Here is a 24,558-nt window from a genome sequence, read left to right as displayed (position 1 = left end):
TAAAAACACAAAAATTGATCAGAATATGACATTCTGGAATGAGCCAGTATCTTCAAAATTATATTAAATCTAAGTTAGTCCATTATATTATTAGACAGTTCAAAAAGATGTTCAAAGAACTTCAAAGAGACGTTCTTAAGAACTTAAAAATTAATGGTATGTCTTAAGAACTATTGTAATAAGAAAAATTGATATTGTATGTCTCAAGCTTTAATTATTACCACATATAGAAACCCATAAGATACAACATGTTAAATTGATTTGTCTGCTCTAGTTGTTGACACAAATGTCACCCTTGGAACCACTACATTGTGGGGAGCACTGATGAAGATAGGATTGCATTGAAAGAAACGTGAATGTTCTTTTGGAAATATTCACTCATCTCTCAGAATTTTCTAAGTGTTTTATTAATTTTAAATGATGGAATTATTTTATTCATTCAATCAACAGTTTATTTTAAGCATCCGTGAGTGCTATGGTACCACTAAATCACAAAAAGCATTTGACAAATATAGCATCTCAAAATCCAGTAGGTGAGATAAAAAAACTTTCATTCATATTTTGTGTCTTCCTTGCAGATCCAGAATGGAGAAAACAGAGATAAACAGTGCTTTTGGGGTAAAATCCAGGTATAGGTATTTGGGCCCACTCTATGTCATCTATACATATTATCATATTAGAATGATTCTTCTCTTCACTCAGGCTCCTGACCTTGACCTCTTTCCAGATGCATTTAACTCTCTTTCCTCAGGTTCTCTAAGAGTTGCCTGACACTTGCCCAGGTCCCCTGAATAAAATACAGGTAAATCAGTGCATAAGAAGCTTTATACAGTGATCTCAGACTTGTGACCAAGAGCCCCTCTGCACCATTCATAGACAGTGGCCGTGCCCACCAGGAGGATGGGCAATCACACTGCAGTGAGCATATTCCTTCTGTGGGGATTTTCCAGTTTTTCAGACCTGCAGAGTCTACTTTTTGTGGTGATTCTCTTCTACCATGTGACCATCCTAGCTGCAAATGTGTCCATAATGGGGGCCATCAAGCTCAGCCACAACCTTCACACTCCTATGTACTTTTTCCTCTGTGGCCTGTCCTTTTCAGAAATTTGTACCACTGTGGTAGTCATCCCTCGCATGTTGGTGGACTTGCTCTCAGAGAGCAAGACCATTTCTCTTCCTGAGTGTGCCACACAGATGTTTTTCTTTCTGGGCTTTGCATCCAACAACTGTTTCATCATGGCCGCTATGTCCTACAACCGCTACATGGCCATCCACAACCCACTGCAGTACCACACCCTTATGACAAGAAAGATCTGCTTGCAGATGATGATGGCTTCTTGAATGGTTGGGTTCCTGTTTTCTCTGTGCATCATTGTCACTGTATTCAACTTGTCTTTTTGCGACTTGAACACTATCCAGCACTATTTCTATGATATCTCACCAGTAGTCTCCCTTGCTTGTGATTACACTTCCTATCATGAAATGGCTATTTTTGTGCTCTCTGCCTTTGTGTTGGTGGGCAGCTTTATTTTAATTATGATTTCCTATGTCTTCATTGTGTTCATAGTCATAAAGATGCCCTCTGCAAAGGGGAGGTCTAAGGCCTTCTCAGCTTGCTCCTCCCACCTCATGGTTGTGTCCATACACTATGGATTTGCTTGCTTTGTCTATTTGAGGCCCAAGAACAGCAACTCCTTCGATGAAGACATGCTGACGGCCATGACATATATAATACTGACGCCTCTGCTTAACCCCATCGTGTACAGTCTGAGAAATAAAGAAATGCAGATAGCCCTAAGAAAAACACTAGGCAGTGTATTTGTGGTTTTCCCTCAGAAGACAAAAAAAGAGCCTGAACATTTAAAAAAATTACATAGCATTGATAAATAAAGGTGAGAAAAGTGTAGTACTTCTAATTAATATCACTTTGTGCACAAAGTGGTTAAAGTATTGTCTAATTTCCTGATATGTCCTGGCCTCACCATTTTCCTACTACAGAGAGGATGCAGTTTTAAAATGTTTTTAAATGTTATGTGTGTGTGTTTGTGTGTGTGTGCATGTGTGTGTGTACACATATCCATTCAGGGTACGTATTGCTTTGGAACACTGTATTTTAATGATAGCAGTTGCTTTTAGGGAAGAAAGAAAATTATGATACTAAAGACAGAAAGACAGCAAGGAAGAGAGAATGTAAGGAAGGAAGGGAAGAAGGAAGGAAGGGAGGAAGGTAGGAAGGGAGGGAGGGAGGAAAGGAGGAAGGGAGGAAGGGAGGAAGGAAAAGAAAAAAATCGAGTTGACTAGTATAATTAATCCAAAAAGAGGGAGAAAGTACAAACACAAAAAGTTGAAAATGAAAATGAGGATGTGATTAAAATAGAGAAAATTAAAAGCAATTTAAGAGAATACTTTGTTCAAATTTATTCAAACAAATTTGAAAATTAGAAAAAAAATGAATGCATTTATGGAAAAAATAAGCTTACAAAATGACCCCAAAAGCAATACACATTTTTTGACATACTAATTCCATGGAAATTTTTGAGAAATCCGTCAAAGAGATGTTTTCCTATTCTCTCCCACAAAGCATTAGAGCAGATAGTTTAATAAGTAATTTGTTTAAATTCTCAAGGAACAAATAATACAAATGCTATTTAAATTGATTTAGAGGATGAAAATAAACAGCTTCTAATTTATGAACCTCACAGTGGTGGAAAGTGCTAATACTGCTGACAGATCATGGCCTTGGTAGGGAAGTTCTGAAGTGGATTGTGGAAGATTAGATGATATATGCTGGTGAAGGAATTTTGAGGCTACATTGTTCACATGGTTATAGGAAGTGTGAAGTAATGTATTATTCTGGGTTTGATTTATATTTTTCTAATGACAGATGACATCAAGGATCTTTTATATATTTATTAATCATTTGTATGTCTAATTTAGAGAAATACATATTCAAATTTTCTACCCATTTTTAATTGGGGTATTTGTATTGAATTTAGATTGTTTAAATGATTCTAGATAACATCCTTGATCAGATATACTATGTGCAAATATTTCCTTCCATTCTGTAGGTTGTTTCTTCCCTTTCTTTATAGTTTCCTTTGAAGCAAAAAAGTTTTTGACTGTAATATGGTGGAATTTATCTTTCTTCTTCTTTTTTTGTGCTCATGCTTTTGATGTCAAAACTAAGAATCTATTGCTTAATCCAAGATCATGAAGAATTTCCCCTATGCTTTCTTCTAAGAGTTTTGTAGTATTAAATCTTACATTTATGTCTTTGATCCACTTGAATTAACTTTTGCATGTGGGTTAAGGGTCCAACCTTATTCTTTTACATGTGGATATTCAAATGACCCAGCACCATTTATTGAAAGGATTATTCATTACCCCACTGAATATTCTTGGCACCCTTAGAGACAACTTGTTGACCATAGACACATGGGTTCATTTCTGACCTCAATTGTATTCCATTGATCTATATGCCTTTCCTTTTGCCAGTACACACTGTCTTGATTAGTGTTGTTTGTTGTTGTTGTGTGTTTTTGAGACAGGGTCTCACTCCATTGCCCAGGCTGGAGTGCAGTGGCACAATGGGTCACTGCAACCTCTGCCTCTCGGGTTCAAACAATTCGCCTGCCACAGCCTCCTGAGTGGCTGGGATTACAGGCATCTGCTACCATGCCTGGCTAATTTTTGTGTTTTTAGTCAAGATGGGGTTTCACCATGTTGGCCAGGCTGGTCTTGAACTCCTGACCTCAAGTGATCCACTCACCTTGGCCTCACAAAGTGCTGGGATTACAGGCATGAGCCACTGTGCCTGGCCTTGATTAGTGTTCTTTTATAGTAAGTATTAAAATTGGGAAGTGTGAATTCTTCAAGTTTGTTCTTGTTTTTCAAGATTGTTTTGGATATTTTGGGTCACTTGCATTTCTATATACATTTTATAATCTTGTCAATTTCTATAAAGAAACCATCTGGGACTTTGATGGCGATTTTGTCTAATCTATAGATAAATTTGGGGAGTATTTCCATCTTTATAATATTAAGACTTCCAGTTCATAAGCATAGGACTTTTTCACTCATTAGGTTTTATTTCATTCCTATCAGCATTAAAAAATTGATATTACTATAAATGGAATTGTGTTCTTAATTTCATTTTTAGATTTTGCATTGCTAGTGCAAGGAAATACCATTGACTTGTTATATTTATCCTATATCCTACAAGTTTTCTGGACTCATTTATTCATCCCTATAATTTTAATGGATTTCTATATTTTTAATATATGTTTATGTTTTCTATATGCTTACGTTTCCTATGAAATCATGTCATCTGCAAATACAGTTTTACTTCTACTTTTTCAATCTGGATGCCTTTTATTTCTTGTTATTGATAATTGCCTTACTTCCTCCACTGCAATGTTGACTAGAAGTGGCAAGAGAAGACATTCTTGTCTCGTTCCTCATATCTGGGGAAAGCATCTAGTCTTTGGCCGTTAAGTATGAAATTAGCTATGGGTCTATTCAGGATTTTGTCAGGTTTAAACTATCTCTGTTCACTGACTACATGATCTTATAACTAGAAAACCCTAAAGATTCCTCCAAAAGACCCTAGACTTGATAAACAACTTCAGTAAAGTTTCAATACAAACTGATGTACAAAAATCAGTTGAATTTCTATATACCAATGACACTCAAGCTTAGAACCAAATCAAGAACTCAATCCCATTAACAATAGCCACAAATGATTAAAATACCTAACAATACACATAACCAAGGAGACAAAAGACCTCTACAAGGAGAACTACAAAACACTGATGAAGGAAATTGTAGGTGACATAAACAAATAAAAAAAAATCCCATGCTCATGGATTGGAAGAACCAACATCATTAAAATGACCATGTTGCCCAAAGCAATCCTCAGGTTCAATGTAATTTTTATGAAATTGTCAGTGTGGTATTTCACAGAATTAGAAAAAATGCTAAAATTTGTATGGGACAAAAAAAAAAGCCCAAATAGCCAAGGCAATCCTAAGCAAAGTAATATAGCTGGAAGCATCCCATTACCTCACTTCAAAGTATACTACAAGGCTATAGTAACCAAATCATCATGGTACAAAAATAGACCCATAGATCAATGAAACAAAATAAAGAACCCATAAATAAAATCACACACATACAACCACCTGATCTTTGACAAAGTCAACAAAAATAAACAATGGGAAAACTATACCTTAATCAATAAATGGTGCTGGGAAAAATGGCCAGCCATCTGCAGAAAGATGAAACTGGACCCCTATTTCTCACCATATACAAAAATTAACTCAAGATGGATTAAATACTTAAATGTAAGACAAGAAGCTGTAAAAACTCTAGAAGAAAACCTAGCAAAAACTCTTCTGGAAATTGGCCTTGGCAAAGAATTTGTAACTAAGACCACAAAAGAATATGCAACGAAAACAAAAACAGACAAATGGGGCTTAATTAAAGGGCTTCTGCACAGTAAAATAAATAATCAACAGGGTAAACAGACAATCTCAGGATGGGAGAAAATATTTGCAAACTATGCATCTAACAAAGGACTAATATCCAGAATCTGTAAGGAACTCAAATCAACAAGAAAAAAACAACTAGCCTCATTAAAAAGTGGGTGAAGGACATGAGCAGACATTCCTAAAAAGAAGACATACACATGGCCAACAAGCATATCAAAAAATGCTCAACATCATTAATCATTAAAGAAATGCAAATCAAAAATACAATGAGATACTATCTCACTCTAGTCAGAATGGCTATAATTAAAAAGTCAAAAAATAACAGATGTTGATGAGGATGCGGAGAAAAAGAGAATGCTTATACACCATTGATGAGAATGTAAGTTAGTAAAACTGCTAAGGGAAACAGTATGGAGATTTCTCAAAGAACTAAAAACAGAATTACCATTTGGCCCAGCAATCTGGTGACTGAGTATCTACCTAAAGGAAAAGAAAGCATTATAACAAAAGACCACTGAGCTTGTTTGTTTATTGCAGCACTATTCACAATAACAAAGTCATGGAATTAACCCAAGTATCTATCAACAGTTGATTGGATTAAGAAAATGTGGTATATATATACCATGGAATGCTACCCAGCCATAAAAAATATGAAAGCACGTCTTTTGCAGCAACAAGGATGAAGCTGGAGGACATTATTTTAAGTGAAATACCTCAGAAACAGAAAATCAAATAGTGCATATCCTTTATAAGTAGGAGCTAAACAATGGGTACACACAGGCATATAGATGGAAATAATAGATACTGGGGACTCCAAAATGTATTAGGTCTAAAAAATTATCTATTGGATACAGTGTTCACTGTTTGGGTGATGTGTTCACTAGAAGCCCAAACTTCACCATTATGCAATATACCCAGGTAACAAACCTGCACATGTACCCCCTGAATCTAAAATAATTTAAAAAATTTTTTAAAAAGAGAGTAGGGTTGACCATACTTACATCAGACTTTGGGTCAGAAACTGTTACAAGAATCAAAGAAGTCCTTATATAATAATAAAACGTCCAATATATCAGGAAGATATAACAATTATAAATACATGCACACAACATCAGAGCACCTGAAATATAAATTAATACAATAATAGTAGAAGAAGTCTTTAACAGCCACCTTCAATAATGGATAGAATATCTAGACAGAAAATCTACAAGGAGACGGGAGGCTTGAACAACACTATACACCAAATTTTCCTAACAGACATACAAAACATTCCAACCAACAGCATCAAAAATTCATATTTTTCTCAAGTGCACATGAAACATACTACAGGATTTATTTCATGTTTGGTCACAAAATAAGTTTTAACAAATTTTAAAAGATTGATATCTTAACAAGTATCTTTTTGGATTACAATGAGATTAGAAATCAATAACAGAAGGAAAACTAAAACATCCACAAATATATGGATATTAAATAGCACACTCTTCATAACAAGTGAGTCAAAGAAGAAATCAAAAAGACAAATAAAAAATATCTTGAGACAAATGAAGACAAAACAGAATGTAGAAAATCTTGTAGGATGCAGCCAAAACAGTACTAAAAGGGAATTTTACAGTGACAAAGAAGATCTGGATTAACTGAGGTTTACACCTCAAGGAAATAGAGAAAGAAAAACAAATTAAGCTCATAGTTAGCAAAAGGAAGAAAATGACAAAGATTGGAGCAGAAATATATGAAATAGAAAAAAGGAAAAAAAAATCAACAAAACTAATAATTGGTTTTTAAAAAGGTAGACAGAACTGACAAACCTTTAGCTAGACTAAGAAAAGAACGAAGGAAGTTTCAAATAAGATTAGAAACAAGGAGAAAACATTATAACTGACTCCACAGAAATAAAACAGTGCCTAAGAGACTACTTTTAACAGTCATATACCAACTATACAATTTGCCCAAACTGAATATAAATAAGCAGAAAATCTGAATGAGTCAATAAGTAAGAAGATTAAACAGTAATCAGAAACTTCCCAACCAATAAAATACCTGGGCTTCGAAGATGGCCGAATAGGAACAGCTCCAGTCTACAGCTCCCAGCCTGAGCGACACAGAAGATGGATGATTTCTGCATTTCCATCTGAGGTACAGGGTTCATCTCACTAGGGAGTGCCAGACAGTGGGTGCAGCGCACTGTGTGCGAGCTGAAGCAGGGCAAGGCATTCCCTCACTAGGGAAGTGCAAGGGGTCAGGGAGTTCCCTTTCCTAGTCAAAGAAAGGGGTGACAGACGACACCTGGAAAATTGGGTCACTCCCACCCTAATACTGTACTTTTCCGACGGGCTTAAAAAACGGCATACCAGGAGATTATATCCCACACCTGGCTTGGAGGGTCCTACTCCCACGGAGTCTCCCTGATTGCTAGCACAGCAGTCTGAGATCAAACTGCAAGGCGGCAGCGAGGCTGGAGGAGGAGCACCTGCCATTGCCCAGGCTTGATTAGGCAAACAAAGCAGCTGGGAAGCTCCAACTGGGTGGAGCCCACCACAGCTCAAGGAGGCCTGCCTGCCTCTGTAGGCTCCACCTCTGGGGACAGGGCACAGACAAACAAAAAGACAGCAGTAACCTCTGCAGACTTAAATGTCCCTGTCTGACAGCTTTGAAGAGAGTAGTGGTCCTCCCAGCACGCAGCTGGAGATCTGAGAATGGGCAGATTGCCTCCTCAAGCAGGTCCTTGACCCCTGAGCAGCCTAACTGGGAGGCACCCCCAGTAGGGGCAGACTGACACCTCACACGGCTGGGTACTCCTCTGAGACAAAACTTCCAGAGGAACGATCAGGCAGCAGCATTTGCGGTTCACCAAGATCCGCTGTTCTACAGCCACCACTGTTCTACATTCACTGCTGTTCTGCAGCCACTGCTGCTGATACCCAGGCAAACAGGGTCTGCAGTGGACCTCTAGCAAACTCCAAAACACCTGCAGCTGAGGGTCCTGTCTGTTAGAAGGAAAACTAACAAACAGAAAGGAAATCCACACCAAAAACCCTTCTGTACGTCACCATCATCAAAGACCAAAAGTACATAAAGCCACAAAGATGGGGAAAAAACAGAGCAGAAAAACTGGAAACTCTAAAAAGCAGAGCACCTCTCCTCCTCCAAAGGAACACAGCTCCTCACCAGCAATGGAACAAAGCTGGACAGAGAATGACTTTGATGAGCTGAGAGAAGAAGGCTTCAGATGATCAAACTACTCTGAGCTACAGGAGGAAATTCAAACCAATGGCAAAGAAGTTAAAAACTGAAAAAACACTAGACAAATGGATAACTAGAATAACCAATGCAGAGAAGTCCTTAAAGGAGCTGATGGAGCTGAAAGCCGAGGCTCGAGAACTACATGAAGAATGCAGAAGCCTCAGGAGCCGTTGTGATCAACTGGAAGAAAGGGTATCAGTGATGGAAGATGAAATGAATGAAATGAAGTGAGAAGGGAAGTTTAGAGAAAAAAGAATAAAAAGAAGTGAACAAGGCCTCTAAGAAATATGGGACTATGTGAAAAGACCAAATCTACGTCTGATTGGTGTACCTGAAAGTGACGGGGAGAATGGAACCAAGTTGGAAAACACTCTGCAGGATATTATCCAGGAGAACTTCCCCGATCTAGCAAGGCAGGCCAACATTCAGATTCAGGAAATACAGAGACCACCACAAAGATACTCCTCGAGAAGAGCAACCACAAGACACATAATTGTCAGATTCACCAAAGTTGAAATAAAGGAAAAAGTGTTAAGGGCAGCCAGAGAGAAAGGTCGGGTTACCCACAAAGGGAAGCCCATCAGACTAACAGCGGATCTCTCAGCAGAAACTCTACAAGCCAGAAGAGAGTGGGGGCCAATATTCAACATTCTTAAAGAAAAGAATTTTCAACCCAGAATTTCATATCCAGCCAAACTAAGCTTCATAAGTGAAGGAGAAATAAAATCCTTTACAGACAAGCAAATGCTGAGAGATTTTGTCACCACCAGGCCTGCCCTAAAAGAGCTCCTGAAGGAAGCGCTAAACATGGAAAGGAACAACCAGTACCAGCCACTGCAAAAACATGCCAAAATGTAAAGACCTTCAAGGCTAGGAAAGAAACTGCATCAACTAACGAGCAAAATAACCAGCTAACATCATAATGACAGGACCAAATACACACATAACAATATTCACTTTAAATGTAAATGGACTAAATGCTCCAATTAAAAGACACAGACTGGCAAATTGGATAAAGAGTCAAGACCCATCAGTGTGACACAGACTGGCAAATTGGATAAAGAGTCAAGACCCATCAGTGTGCTGTATTCAGGAAACCCATCTCACATGCAGAGACACACACAGGCTCAAAATAAATGGATAGAGGAAGATCTACCAAGTAAATGGAAAGCAAAAAAAGCAGGGGTTGCAATCCTAATGTCTGATAAAACAGACTTTAAACCAACAAAGATCAAAAGAGACAAAGAAGGCCATTACATAATGGTAAGGGGATCAATTCAACAAGAAGAGCTAACTATCCTAAATATATATGCACCCAATACAGGAGCACCAAGATTCATAAAGCAAGTCCTGAGTGACCTACAAAGAGACTTAGACTCCCACACAATAATAATGGGAGACCTTAACACCCCACTGTCAACATAAGACAGATCAACGCGACAGAAAGTCAACAAGGATACCCAGGAATTGAACTCAGCTCTGCACCAAGTGGACCTAATAGACATCTACAGAACTCTCCACCCCAAGTCAACAGAATATACATTTTTTTCAGCACCACACCACACCTATTCCAAAATTGACCACATACTTGGAAGTAAAGCACTCCTCAGCAAATGTAAAAGAACATAAATTATAACAAACTGTCTCTCAGACCACAGTGCAATCAAACTAGAGCTCAGGACTCAGAAACCCACTCAAAACCGCTCAACTACATGGAAACTGAACAACCTGCTCCTGAATGACTACTGGGTACATAACGAAATGAAGGCAGAAATACAGATGTTCTTTGAAACCAACAAGAACCAAGACACAACATGCCAGAATCTCTGGGACACATTCAAAGCAGTGTGTAGAGGGAAATTTATAGCACTAAATGCCCACAAGAGAAAGCAGGAAAGATCCAAAATCGACACCCTAACGTCACAATGAAAAGAACTAGAAAAGTAAGAGCAAACACATTCAAAAGCTAGCAGAAGGCAAGAAATAACTAAAATCAGAGCAGAACTGAAGGAAATAGAGACACAAAAAACCCTTCAAAAAATTAATGAACCCAGGAGCTGGTTTTCTGAAAGGATCAACAAAATTGATAGACCACTAGCAAGGCTAATAAAGAAGAAAAGAGAGAAGAATCAAATAGATGCAATAAAAAATGATAAACGGGATATCACCACTGATCCCACAGAAGTACAAACTACCATCAGAGACTACTACAAACACCTCTACGCAAATAAACTAGAAAATCTAGAAGAAATGGATAAGTTCCTCGACACAAACACTCTCCCAAGACTAAACCAGGAAGAAGCTGAATCTCTGAATAGACCAATAACAGGCTCTGAAATTGTGGCAATAATCAATAGCTTACCAACCAAAAAGAGTCCAGGACCAGATGGATTCACAGCCAAATTCTACCAGAGGTACAAGGAGGAGCTGGTACCATTCCTTCTGAAACTATTCCAATCAATAGAAAAAGAGGGAATCCTCCCTAACTCATTTCATGAGGCCAGCATCATCCTGATACCAAAGCCTGGCAGAGACACACAAAAAAAGAGAATTTTAGACCAATATCCTTGATGAACATTGATGCAAAAATCCTCAATGAAATACTGGCAAACCGAATCCAGCAGCACATCAAAAAGCTTATCCACCATGATCAGGTGGGCTTCATCCCTGGGATGCAAGGCTGGTTCAACATACACAAATCAATAAATGTAATCCAGCATATACACAGAATCAAAGACAAAAACCACATGATTATCTCAATAGATGCAGAAAAGGCCTTTGACAAAGTCCAACAGCCCTTCATGCTAAAAACTCTCAATAAATTAGGTATTGATGGGATGTATCTCAAAATAATAAGAGCTATCTATGACAAACCCACAGCCAATATCATACTGAATGGGCAAAAACTGGAAGCATTCCCTTTGAAAACTGGCACAAGACAGGGATGCCCTCTCTCACCACTCCTATTCAACATAGTGTTGGAAGTTCTGGCCAGGGCAATTAGGCAGGAGAAGGGAATAAAGGGTATTCAATTAGGAAAAGAGGAAGTCAAATTGTCCCTGTTTGCAGACGACATGATTGTATATCTAGAAACCCCCATTGTCTCAGCCCAAAATCTTCTTTAGCTGATAAGGAACTTCAGCAAAGTCTCAGGATACAAAATCAATGTGCAAAAATCACAAGCATTCTTATAACCCAATAACAGACAAACAGAGAGCCAAATCATGAGTGAACTCCCATTCACAATTGCTTCAAAGAGAATAAAATACCTAGGAATCCAACTTACAAGGGATGTGAAGGACCTCTTCAAGGAAAACTACAAACTACTGCTCAAGGAAATAAAAGAGGATACAAACAAATGGAAGAACATTCCATGCTCATGGATAGGAAGAATCAATATTGTGAAAATGGCCATACTGCTCAAGGTAATTTACAGATTCAATGCCATCCCCATCAAGCTACCAATGACTTTCTTCACAGAATTGGAAAAAACTACTTTAAACTTCATATGGAACCAAAAAAGAGCCCGCATCACCAAGTCAATCCTAAGCCAAAAGAACAAAGCTGGAGGCATCATGCTACCTGACTTCAAACTATACTACAAGCCTAAAGTAACCAAAACAGCATGGTACTGGTACCAAAACAGAGATATAGATCAATGGAACAGAACAGAGCCCTCAGAAATAATGCCACACATCTACAACCATCTGATCTTTGACAAACCTGAGAAAAACAAGCAATGGGGAAAGGATTCCCTATTGAATAAATGGTGCTGGGAAAACTGGCTGGCCATATGTAGAAAGCTGAAACTGGATCCCTTCCTTACACCTTATACAAAAATTAATTCAAGATGGATTAAAGACTTAAACGTTAGACCTAAAACCATAAAAACCCTAGAAGAAAACCTGGGCAATACCATTCAGGACATAGGCATGGGCAAGGACTTCATGTCTAAAACACCAAAAGCAATGGCAACAAAAGCCAAAATTGACAAATGGGATCTAATTAAACTAAAGAGCTTCTGCACAGCAGAAGAAACTACCATCAGAGTGAACAGGCAACCTACAAAATAGGAGAAAATTTTTGCTACCTACTCATCTGGCAAAGGACTAATATCCAGAATCTACAATGAACTCAAACAAACTTACAAGAAAAAAACAAACAACCCCATCACAAAGTGGGCGAAGGATACGAACAGACACTTCTCAATGGAAGACATTTATGCAGACAACAGACACAAGAAAAAATGCTCATCTTCACTGGCCATCAGAGAAATGCAAATCAAAACCACAATGAGATACCATCTCACACCAGTTAGAATGGCAATCATTAAAAAGTCAGGAAACAACAGGTGCTGGAGAGGATGTGGAGAAATAGGAACATTTTTACACTGTTGGTGGGACTGTAAACTAGTTCAACCATTGTGGAAGTCAGAGTGGCGATTCCTCAGGGATCTAGAACTAGAAATACCATTTGACCCAGCCATCCCATTACTGGGTATATACCCAAAGGATTATAAATCATGCTGCTATAAAGACACATGCACACGTATGTTTATTGCGGCACTATTTACAATAGCAAAGACTTGGAACCAACCCAAATGTCCAACAACGCTAGACTGGATTAAGAAAATGTGGCACGTATACACTATGAAATACTATGCAGCCATAAAAAAATGAAGAGTTCATGTCCTTTGTAGGGACATGGATGAAGCTGGAAACCATCATTCTCAGCAAACTATCGCAAGGACAGAAAAACAAACACTGCATGTTCTCACTCACAGGTGGGAATTGAACAATGATGAAAACACATGGACACAGGAAGGGGAACATCACACTCTGGGGACTGTTGTGGGGTGGGGGGAAGGGGGGAGGCATAGCATTAGGAGATATACCTAATTCTAAATGATGAGTTAATGGGTGCAGCACACCAACATGGCATATGTATACATATGTAACAAACCTACACATTGTGCACATGTACCTTAAAACTTAAAGTATAATAATAATAAAAACAAAAAAACAAAAACAAAAACAAAATACCTGGACTTCACTGGTGCATTCTACCAAATATTTAGAGAAGAATTAACACCAATCCTTCTCAAACTCTTCTGAAAATTGAAGAGTGAATACTTCCAAATTCATTTTATGAGGTCAGCATTATCCTGATTCCAAAGCCAGACAAAAACACTGCAAGAAAATATAACTACATTCCAATGTCCCTGATGAACATAGATGCAAAAATTCTCAACAAATTCCTAGCAAACTAAATTCAACAACACATTTTAAAAAAAGAAAGAAAAGAAAAAAAGAATTCTGGCCAGGCACAGTGACTCATTCCTGTAATCCCAGCACTTTGGAAGGCCGAGGCAGGCGGATCATTTGAGATCAGGAGTTCTAGACCAGCCTGGCCAACATGGTGAAACCCTGTCTCTACTAAAAATACAAAAATTAGCTGGGCGTGGTGGTGGGCATCTGTAATCCCAGCTACTTGTGAGGCTGAGGCAGGAGAATCGCTTGAACCAGGGAGGCGGGGGTTGCAGTGTGCCGAGATTGTGCCACTGCATTCTGGCCTGGGCAACAAGAATGAAACTCTGTCTCAAAAAAAAAAAAAAAAAAAAAGAATTCTATGCCATAAACAAATAGAATTTATCCCTGGCATGCAAGGTTGATTCAAAATATACAAATTGATCAATGTGATACACCAATGTGATACAGAATAAAGTATATTAAAAAAAAAAAAGTTGGGCATGTTGGCTCAAACCTATAATCCCAATACTTTGAGAATCTGAGGCAGGCAGATTGCTTGAGTCCAGAATTCAAGACCAGCCTGGGCAACATAGTGAGATCCCCCCATCTCTAGAAAAATAAAACAATTAGTTGGGCATGGTGGCACATGCCTGTAGTCCCAGTGACTTGGGAGGCTAAGGTGGGAGGATTGCTTGAGACCAGTAGGTCGAGGCCGCAGTGACCAGTGATGGTGCCATTGCATTCAGCCTGGTGGAGAGAGTGAGACCCTGTCTCAGAAAAACAAAAAACAACAACAAAAAAAACCCAATTCAACACACTTTGATGAGAAAAACTCTCAACAAAGTAGCTATGGAAAGAATTTACTTCAACGTAGTGAAGGCCATATATTATAAACTCACAACTAATATCATACTAAATGGTGAAAAACTAAAAGCATTTTCTCTAAGATTAGGAACAAGGCAAGGATATCCATTTTTACCAGTTTTACTCAACATAGTACTGGAAATACTGAGGAATGAAGCAAGAAAAGATATAAAGCCGTTAAAATATAACAGGAAAGAGTAAAATTATCTCTGTAAGCCTATGACATGGTCTTGTATGTAGAAGACCATTAAGATTCTACCAAAAAACCATCAGAACTGATAAACAAATTCATTAAATTTGCAGAACACAAAATCATCACATAAATTCAATTGCTTTTCTAGACACTAACAATGAACTATCAGAAAAAGAAATCAGGAAAATAATTCCATTTCCAAAAACATCAAAAAGAGTGAAATACATAGGTTTAAATTTAATTAAGAAAGTGAAAAACTTGTAGACTGAAAATGCAAAACATTGATGAATGAAATTTTAGAAGATAAAAACAAATGAAAAGACATCTTGTGTTCATGAATTGGAAGTCTTAATATTGTTAAAAATGTCCATCCTACACAAAATGATTTACATATTTAAGGCAATCCCTATCAAAATCCCAATGGAATTCTTCACAGAAATTGAAAAATGTATCCCAAAGTTCATATGGAACCATAAAAGACCCCAAACAGCCAAAACAATCTTCAGAAAGAAGAACAAAGCTGGAGGCATCACACTTCATGATTTCAAAATACAAAGCTACAGTAATTAAAATGGTATGATACTGGCATAAAGACAGACAGAAACCAAAAGAATAGATAGGAATTCCAGATATAAACTCAGGCATATATGCTCAAATGATCTTTGTGCAGAGTGCCATGACTAGCCAATAGGGGGGAAAACAAAACAAACTCTTCAACAAATGGTTCTGATAAAACTGAAAAGCTACATGCAAAATAACGAAATTGGATCCATATATGTTTGAGCTGTTAGATCCTCTTGATGTAGAGGGGCTGACCTACGGGCTCTTCAAGGACAAGAACAAAAGAACTTGGCCTTCAACCTAGAGAATGTTCTGTTATGTAGCCATAGGTCAGGAACACCATGAGAGTCAATTGTGCCATGGCAACCTGCCGGTCAATGTGGCAGCTGTATGTGACAGGGTCACAAAAAATTTTAGTGTAAGCATCATTGTTCTATTGGAAAGCATACATATTAGTGGATTAAAGTGGGCAATGAGGAAAGGGAAGAGTGTGTGAGAGAAATATGTACCACCACCGAGTATCAAGTGTCCTAGAACAAGTCTATGAGATGTGGAAAGCGCAAATAATTTTTAAAAAGTGTATGCTACTCATCATGCTGAAAATAATATTGCAATTCTATTCTACACATTTGTAAACTAAACTGGCAAAGCCAGATGATTTCTAAACATAAGTGACCTTAAAACTTGGGCCACTGAATACAGCCACATTTCAGAAGTGCCACAAATTGCTGCAACTATATTAATCATGTTGATCTGAAGCTCAACTTCAATAATAGTAAAATGTTATAATTTCTTTTTCGCAAATCACTGAATTTAAAAATGCATGGAACCCTTGGGTGTGTAGAAAATACTTAATTCATAAGCCTTTATATGATCATGTGGACAGGTTATTTAGCTGTCCCAATAGATGTGTACATATAATTTCTTTGTCCCAATGGATTCTCAATGTAATTTTCCAAAACAAGACAAGTGATTCATTTTTAATTACAGTTGAAATAAATAATATCCCAAATGACCCAAACCTCACTTACATATGGCCTTGATATATGATAACAATTCCTTTGAAGCTATCCCCAGTGTTACAATAAATGTATCACGAGTTTATATTTATTTTTTAGGATTAAGGAATATTTAATTATTTTATCTGTACCAGAAACATGTTGATTATTTCAAGCAAATGTTTAGTAATTGAGCATCTACTTATTGTGTAAACAGTGCTTGGTGTTTTCCCACGTTGTATATTTTAACACGAGAATCATATGAGGTATGTATTATTATCTTTTTGTAGGTAAGGAAACAGAAGATCAGAAAGTTTTTGTAACCTGCCTGTGATTCCATAGACTGTGAGAGGCAGAACTAAAAACTCTGATCCCAGGTTTGCATGGCTGCAAAGTCCATGGTGTCTCTGCAGGTCACTTTGTCTTCCATGCTGGCAACTATACTCAACTTTAAAACATTTGTGTCTTTCATGCATTTATTTTCTTTAAAAATATTAAATTCGTTATCTGGTTTGGGTGTTTATACATATAAAAAAAGCCAAAATTTAATAATTCAGGCACACAATCCTAGTATTATTTACGCTAGAGCATACTGTTGTCATGATTCTCATGTAATTTAGATTGAATGAAATTTGATAGAATGTGTTTGGGTAAGAGCATGGTTGCTGATATTTACGTATGTATGTTTTCTTAATTATTCTTCACATACGCTTTCTTGAAAAAAAAGCAAATTATTCTGAAGAATATGTTGGTCTTTAGATCAGAGTCATGGGAAAGAATGAATATGACTTATCTACTCTCCCCTTTCCTTGATCATGTGCTGTATTGTGAACAAAGGGACCATCATTTTGAAATGCCAGTTAATCTTTTTTTCAATATAACTTCCTACCTTTTCTATCTGGCTACTTCTTCCCCTACCTGTTTAACTTTCCAGCCCCCATCAAATACTCCCACACTTCTTATTTCTCTATAGGTGCTTGTTAGAACTGGTGAAACTAAAACGTACCCAAACATCCCCGAATAGTTCCATTCACTTTCCATTTAATCCTAGTCCATAATGATACCTAGGTTTTTCTTATTGCTTCACACAATCCCACATGTATGACAAGGTATGGTATAGGAGGTAAGTCTTCGGATATTTTGCAAAATACCTAGAATGTTTAGCTTTTAACAATAATAAAAATTGTTTGACCTCTTCATCTTAAATGTAGACATCATCTAGCTCTTGCTGTCAATTATTATAACTAAGGATGTGGTTTTTTTACTCTGTGAAAAGGAGCAAGTCAGAAAGAAAGAGACGTCAAAATCAAATTTAGGCCCAATTAATTGTATAACTCGAGGCAGCATTTACTGAGATAGAGAGCACTGGGAAAGACACATTTGGGATGGGCATGGAAAATTAAGAGTTGACTTTTTTTTTTTTTTTTTTTTGAGATGGTAGTCTCACTTTGTCCCCCCAGGCTGGAGTGCAGTGGCATGATCTCAGCTCACTGCAACCTTTGCCTCCCGGGTTCAAGCAATTCTCCTGCCTCAGCTGCCTGAGTAGCTGGGATTACAGGCACCCACCACCACACCTGGCTAATTTTGTATTTTTAGTAGAGGTGGGGTTTCACCACGTTGGCCAGGCTGGTCTCGAACTCCTGACCTCAAATGATCCACCCCCCCTCAGCCTCCCGAAGTGCTGGGATTACAGGCATGAGCCACTATGCCTGGTCTAGAGTTGACTTTTCTATGAACATTTATTAATATGTTAACAGTTTATGTTATTTTAGTAAATGTTGTTGTAAACATTTTTTATGTATCTCCTGTGCACATGGTGATTAGACTTACTCTAAAGTGTACAAATAGGGGTAAAATAGCTGGATCCCAAGAAAATTGAGTCTTCAGTTTTATTTTATGGAATCTGAAAGGAAAATATGTGTGCACAAAATATTCTATAAGGTAAAGTTACCATATTAAAAATTGAATAAGATCACATTTAGGCATATACATTAACTGTGGGGTCATTTCAACCAACTTAATTTCCTCTGGTCTGGTTTTAATAGGCACTGTTAAATGGATAGATGGAGACTGAAAACAATACAACAGTTACAGAGTTCATTATTTTGGGATTAACAGACAATCCTATGCTATGTGCCATTTTCTTCGTGTTTTTTCTAGCAGTTTATATAGTTACTATACTGGGAAATATTAGCATAATCCTTTTAATCCAAAGCAGCCCACAGTTTCACACGCCAATGTACCTTTTTCTCAGCCATTTGGCTTTTGTGGACATTGGGTATTCCACATTGGTTACGCCAATCATGCTCATCAATTTCTTAAGAGAGAAAACGACTATTCCCGTCACAGGCTGTATAGCACAGCTTGGCTCTGATGTCATGTTTGGAACCACAGAGTGCTTCCTGCTGGCCCCTGTGGCCTACGATCGCTATGTGGCTATCTGCTCTCCCCTGCTTTACTCCATCCAAATGCCCCCAATTGTCTGCTTCCTCCTACTGGTAGCCTCCTACCTGGGTGGATGCCTGAACGCTTCGTCTTTTACAGGCTGTTTGATGAACCTGTCCTTCTGTGGTCCAAATAAAATCAACCACTTTTTCTGTGACCTCTTCCCACTCTTGAAGCTTTCTTGTGGCCATGTTTACATTGCTGAAATATCCCCTGCCATCTCCTCTGCATCTGTCCTTATCAGCACGCTGTTTACCATAATCGTGTCCTACATCTACATCCTCCACTCCATCCTGAAGATGTGCTCTACTGAGGGAAGGAAGAAGGCTTTCTCCACCTGTGCTTCCCACCTCACTGCAGTCACTTTGTTCTATGGGACCATTTTGTTTGTTTATGTGATGCCCAAGTCAAGCTATTCAGCTGATCACGTCAAGGTGGCATCTGTGATCTACACGGTGGTGATTCCCATGCTGAACCCCCTCATCTACAGTCTCTGGAATAAGGAGGTGAAAGAGGCCATGAGAAAATTGATGTCAAGAACACATTGGTTTTCCTGAATTAAATCAGTATAATCCATAAATAACTAAACCAATGATTTGGGAGATATTTATGCTTAATATTCTAATTATATTTATCATTGACTGTATCACTTATGTAGTGAAGTGCTTGTATAAATACAGAAAGCCAATGCTTACTTCCATGTACAAAGTTAATTGTGTAATTTATATGGATATCTCCTGGAGTCGATTTTTTTTTTTTTTTTTTGAGATGGAGTCTCACTCTGTCACCCAGGCTGGAGTGCAGTGGTGCAATCTCATCTTGACTCACTGTAACCTCCTCCTCCTGGTTTCAAGCGATTCTCCTGCCTCAGCCTCCCTAGTAGCTGGGACTACAGGTGTGCACCACCACATCTGGCTAGTTTTTGTACTTTTGGTAGAGATAGGGTTTCACCATGTTGGGCAGGCTGGTCTCGAACTCCTGAGCTCAAGTGATTCGCCCACCTTGGGCTTCCCAAAGTGCTAGGATTAGAGCATGAGCCACTGCACCCAGCCTGGAATCAAATTAAACACGGATTTGTCAAGAATAAGAATACCTCAGAAAACAGCTTCTAATAAGGTGTCCCCCAATCGCCAATTACAGAGTTCTAATTAAATAGCGACACAAAGAGACATATTTCAAAGATCAATTTTTTCTAAGTCCCATCTTATAAAACAACATCTGGGAAAGGAATTTCCAATAGATGTGTAATCAATGGTAATGTTGACAAGTCAGGCAGTTCAGGTTATTTTCTTTAAAGGTACTACTCTGCTGTGGTCCACGGATGTTTAAACTTTCCAAAATGGCAATGTGAGTGTCAAAAAGCTTCTATTTTTCTTTTATTTAAACCAGAGCAAAAATCATGATTCCTGTATTTGGCCATTAAGAAATACAACGCACATAGCACAGAAGAAACTCTGAACAAATCTCAGCCAACTCTTTTTATAAATGAAGTCTTAACAGATAAGCAGTAGAGTTGGATTTTGAAAGCAGACATTTCTTTAGATAGTGAGACTTTCCTTGACCAATAGCTTGTAGATAGGAGACATGAAATTATGATCCAGGCAAAGCATATATCTGCCACATATTTTAACAGTGTCTCTCAAAAAGGTGTCTATCATCACTGTTTCTTCAACTGCCCTTTTTGTAGGGGCTCGTGACCCAGTCTGATTAAGGCAATTGTTTCTAAATTGATTCCCTGCCTCCAGTGCTTCTTCTACAACAATTTCTGATTAACATTTTAGTTAACATATTTGCATTATTAGCATAGTGATGATGTCATACAGATCCCAAGACAGTAGAGAGGGACCATTCATTTTACAGTCTGACCTTCCATTTCTGGGTTCCTCACTGACCAGATCAAGGAAATCTTCTCTTCTTCTGTCTGGAAGCCATATTGTGCAATTTCTCTGTTCCTGTTTCCCCGTTTATACCTCTTTACTTGCATTAATTATGGGCCTATAATCCCCCCAATGCAATAATTCTGGGGTTAATGTTAGCATAGACATGGCCCTTTCCAAAGAGAGGGCACTCAAAGGTGTGACTTCAGTCTGAGAAAGAGCCATCTTAGCATCATGGTGAGAACACTGAACTCTGGTGGTTGAAGGTTTTCATGGACTGTTTCTGGCAGCCTCCTCTTTATCTCACCCTCTGCACTTCACTCTTCACCAGGGTACATCCTCAGATCTCTGTCCTTATCCCCATTCCCCATGGAACCCAAGAGTGACCTCATTTTCTCCCATGGGGTCAGCTGTCCCCTATGTGGTTAACAGTATTCCTATCTCCAAATGCAACCTTCCTTGGAGGACAGATAGACTTCATTGGCCTTTTCCCTAGGACCCTCACACTCCGCATGCTGTGACCAAATTTATCACATTTCTCCCAAAACTGTTTCTTCTCCTCTGTTTCTTTTCTTAATATGGTCACCTCACAAATGTCACCTCTTTGTGAGGACTAGTACTCCAACAGACTGGGGGTGGCCCTCACTGTGTACCTGTCTAAATGGTCAGCCTCCCTACCTCCTTTTCCTTCTCTCAAAAGAAAGATATGTCACATATTAATCTATCCTCATCTAAGTCTCTTTTGTCTGGAGGCTTAAGTGTTTCCCAACTGATTATGATAAGTCCATGCAGAAATTTGTCCTCTGTTCTTCAACTCTAAGGGGCTCAATTAATTCAATCACCCAGACATAGAGGGTATGTCTGCATGTGGCACTGTTACAGTCCTTTTGGAAGAGGATTTATATTTAAACTCATTTTCCCCTCCCAAGTTCTGAATCAACTGAAGAATGAAAAAAAGAGAAGGTATATATGAGAACAAAATATTGGCTGTAGAAATGAAACAGTTGATATTAGAGAATGTGGTTTATGTTCATGGACACATATGTTTTTGTGTTCTGAATCCCAGAATTTGACACTCTTTCTTTCTGTCACTGAAAATATTGTCTCTGGGAAGACACTCAGGTCTTCCCAATGAGAGTCGGCCTTTACCCATCATCTTACAGTATGTCCAAGGGCAGTCAAGAACATTGAGGGAAGTCTTGCTCCCAAGAGAAAGGAGAAAGAAGGGCTGGGATGCTGTTTGGGAGTGAATTGTGTTCCTCTCAAATTCATATATTGAGCTTTTAATCACCTGTATGTCAGAATGTGACTTTACTTTGGAATAGATTTATGTAGACATAATTTGTTAAGATGAAGCCATACTAGAGCAGGGTAAGCCTCTAATCCAATATGACTAATGTGCTTGTTGAAAGGGAAATTTTGGACTTAGGCAACACATAGGGAGGACTCCATGTGAAGATAAAGACAGAGATCTGGGTGATGCTTTTACAAGCCAAGGAACACCAAAGATTGACAGAAAACCACCAGAAGCTAGGAAAAAGGCCTGGAACAGATTCTCCCTCACACCCTTCAGAAGGAACCAACCCTGTCAATACCTTGATCTTGGACTTCCAGCCTCCAGAACTATGAGAATAAATTGATGCTTTGTTATGGTAGCTCTAGAAAATGCATACAATTGCATATCTAGTTTTCCCCTAAAAATTCACCATCAGCTAACTTACTCCTTCCAGGGGAGAAGGGAGTGAAGGCTTGGGAAGATGCCAGGTGTGTTACACTAGGGGATGCCCCTCTGTGATGGCTAATATTGAGTGTCAACTTTGTTGGATCAAAGGATGCAAAGTATTGTTCCTGGGTGTGTCTGTGTGGGTGTTGTCAAAGGAGATTACCATTTGAGTCAATGGACTGGGAGAGGCAGACCCACCCTCAATCTGGGTGGGCACCATCTAATTAGCTGTTAGCACAGCTAGAATAAAGCAGGTAGGAGAAGATGGAAGAGCAGACTTGCTGAGTCTCCCGGCCTTCATTTTTCTCCCGTGCTGGATGCTTCCTGCCCTCAAACATCAAACGCCAAGTTCTTCAGCTTTTGGACTCTTTGACTTATACCAATGGTTTGCCAGGGGCTCTTGGGCCTTTGGCCACAGACTGAAGGCTGTACTGTGGGCTTCCCTACTTTTGAGGGTTTGGGACTCGGACCGATACACCACTGGCTTCATTGCTCCTCAACTTGCAGATGGCCTATTGTAGGACTTTACCTTGTGATCATGTGAATCAATTCTCCTTAATAAACTCCCTTTCATTGATGCAAAAATCCTCAATAACATACTGGCAAACTGAATCCAGCAGCATATCAAAAAGCTTATCCACCACGATCCAGTTGGCTTCATCCCTGGGATGCAAGGCTGGTTCAATATACGCAAATCAATAAATGTAATCCATCATATAAACAGAACCAAAGGCAAAACCATGTGATTATCTCAATAGATGCAGAAAAGGCCTTTGACAAAATTCAGCAGCCCTTCATGCTAAAAACTCTCAATAAACTAGGTATTGATGGGACATATCTCAAAATAATAAGAGCAATTTATGACAAACCCATAGCCAATATCTTACTGAATGGGCAAAAACTGGAAGCATTCCCTTTGATAACTGGCACAAGACAGGGATGCCCTCTCTCACCACTCCTATTCAACATAGTGTTGGAAGTTCTGTCCAGGGCAATCAGGCAGGAGAAAGAAATAAAGGGTATTCAATTAGGAAAAGAGGAAGTCAAATTGTCCCTGTTTGCAGATGACATGGTTGTATATTTAGAAAACCCCATTGTCTCAGCCCAAAATCTCCTTAAGCTGATAAGCAAATTCAGCAGTTTCAGGATACAAAATCAATGTGCAAAAATCACAAGCATTCTTATACACCAATAACAGACAAACAGAGAGCCAAATCATGAGTGAACTCCCATTCACAATTGCTTCAAAGAGAATAAAATACCTAAGAATCCAACTTACAAGGGATGTGAAGGACCTCTTCAAGGAGAACTACAAACCACTGCTCAATGAAATAAAAGAGGACACAAACAAATGGAAGAACATTCCATGCTCATGGATAGGAAGAATCAATATCATGAAAATGGCCATACTGCCCAAGGTAATTTATAGATTCAGTGCCATCCCCATCAAGTTATTTTCCCTTTTATTTTAAGGGAGAATATGTCTTTTATCTCCCCCTGGAAGCTTTTAACAGTTTCTTTTGTTTTTGGCTTTGTGTAGTCTTTTTATGATTTGTGTAAGTGTAGCTGTTTCTGCACTTATTATGTTTGGAATTTGCAGAGTTTCTTGAATTTGTAGCTCATGGTTTTTCATCAGTTGGGAGGTTTATCAGTGATTATTTTTTTTCTACTCCATTGTCCTTATCCTGTTTTCTTGGATGTCAATTGCGTATATGTTGGATATTTTCACAATTTCCTCTATATCTCTTGCACTCTTTTAAAATGTTTTCTACTGACCTATCTTTCAGTTACCAATCTTTATTTCTGCTATGTCCAATCTATGATTAAGACTATCTACTGAATTCTTTGTTTTTCATTTCTAATATTTCATCTTGATTCTTTTGATATTCTTTCTCTCTCCCGTTCTTTCTTTGTTC

The 24,558-nt window shown here is 38.4% G+C and overlaps 1 protein-coding gene and 1 pseudogene across 1 annotated transcript; both read left to right on the top strand.

The window, feature by feature from the left end:
• The first annotated feature begins 585 nt into the window (after positions 1-585).
• LOC129007233 (olfactory receptor 10T2-like) lies at positions 586-1,890 on the top strand (annotated as a pseudogene).
• Positions 1,891-18,660: 16,770 nt separating this feature from the next.
• LOC129008647 (olfactory receptor 5P4) lies at positions 18,661-19,599 on the top strand. Its single transcript, XM_054441019.2, has one exon. The coding sequence runs from the start codon at positions 18,661-18,663 to the stop codon at positions 19,597-19,599; it is 939 nt and encodes a 312-aa protein (XP_054296994.2).
• The last annotated feature ends 4,959 nt before the right edge of the window (positions 19,600-24,558 follow it).

Source organism: Pongo pygmaeus, chromosome 9 (assembly GCF_028885625.2).
Source record: "Pongo pygmaeus isolate AG05252 chromosome 9, NHGRI_mPonPyg2-v2.0_pri, whole genome shotgun sequence".
Classification (NCBI taxonomy): domain Eukaryota; kingdom Metazoa; phylum Chordata; class Mammalia; order Primates; family Hominidae; genus Pongo; species Pongo pygmaeus.
Note: the sequence above shows the minus strand (reverse complement) of the source record. Positions and strands in the feature narration are given on the sequence as shown.

Excerpts from the sequence above, each read along its gene's own strand:
- LOC129008647 (XM_054441019.2), top strand. The coding sequence starts at position 18,661 with ATGGAGACTGAAAACAATACAACAGTTACAGAGTTCATTATTTTGGGA.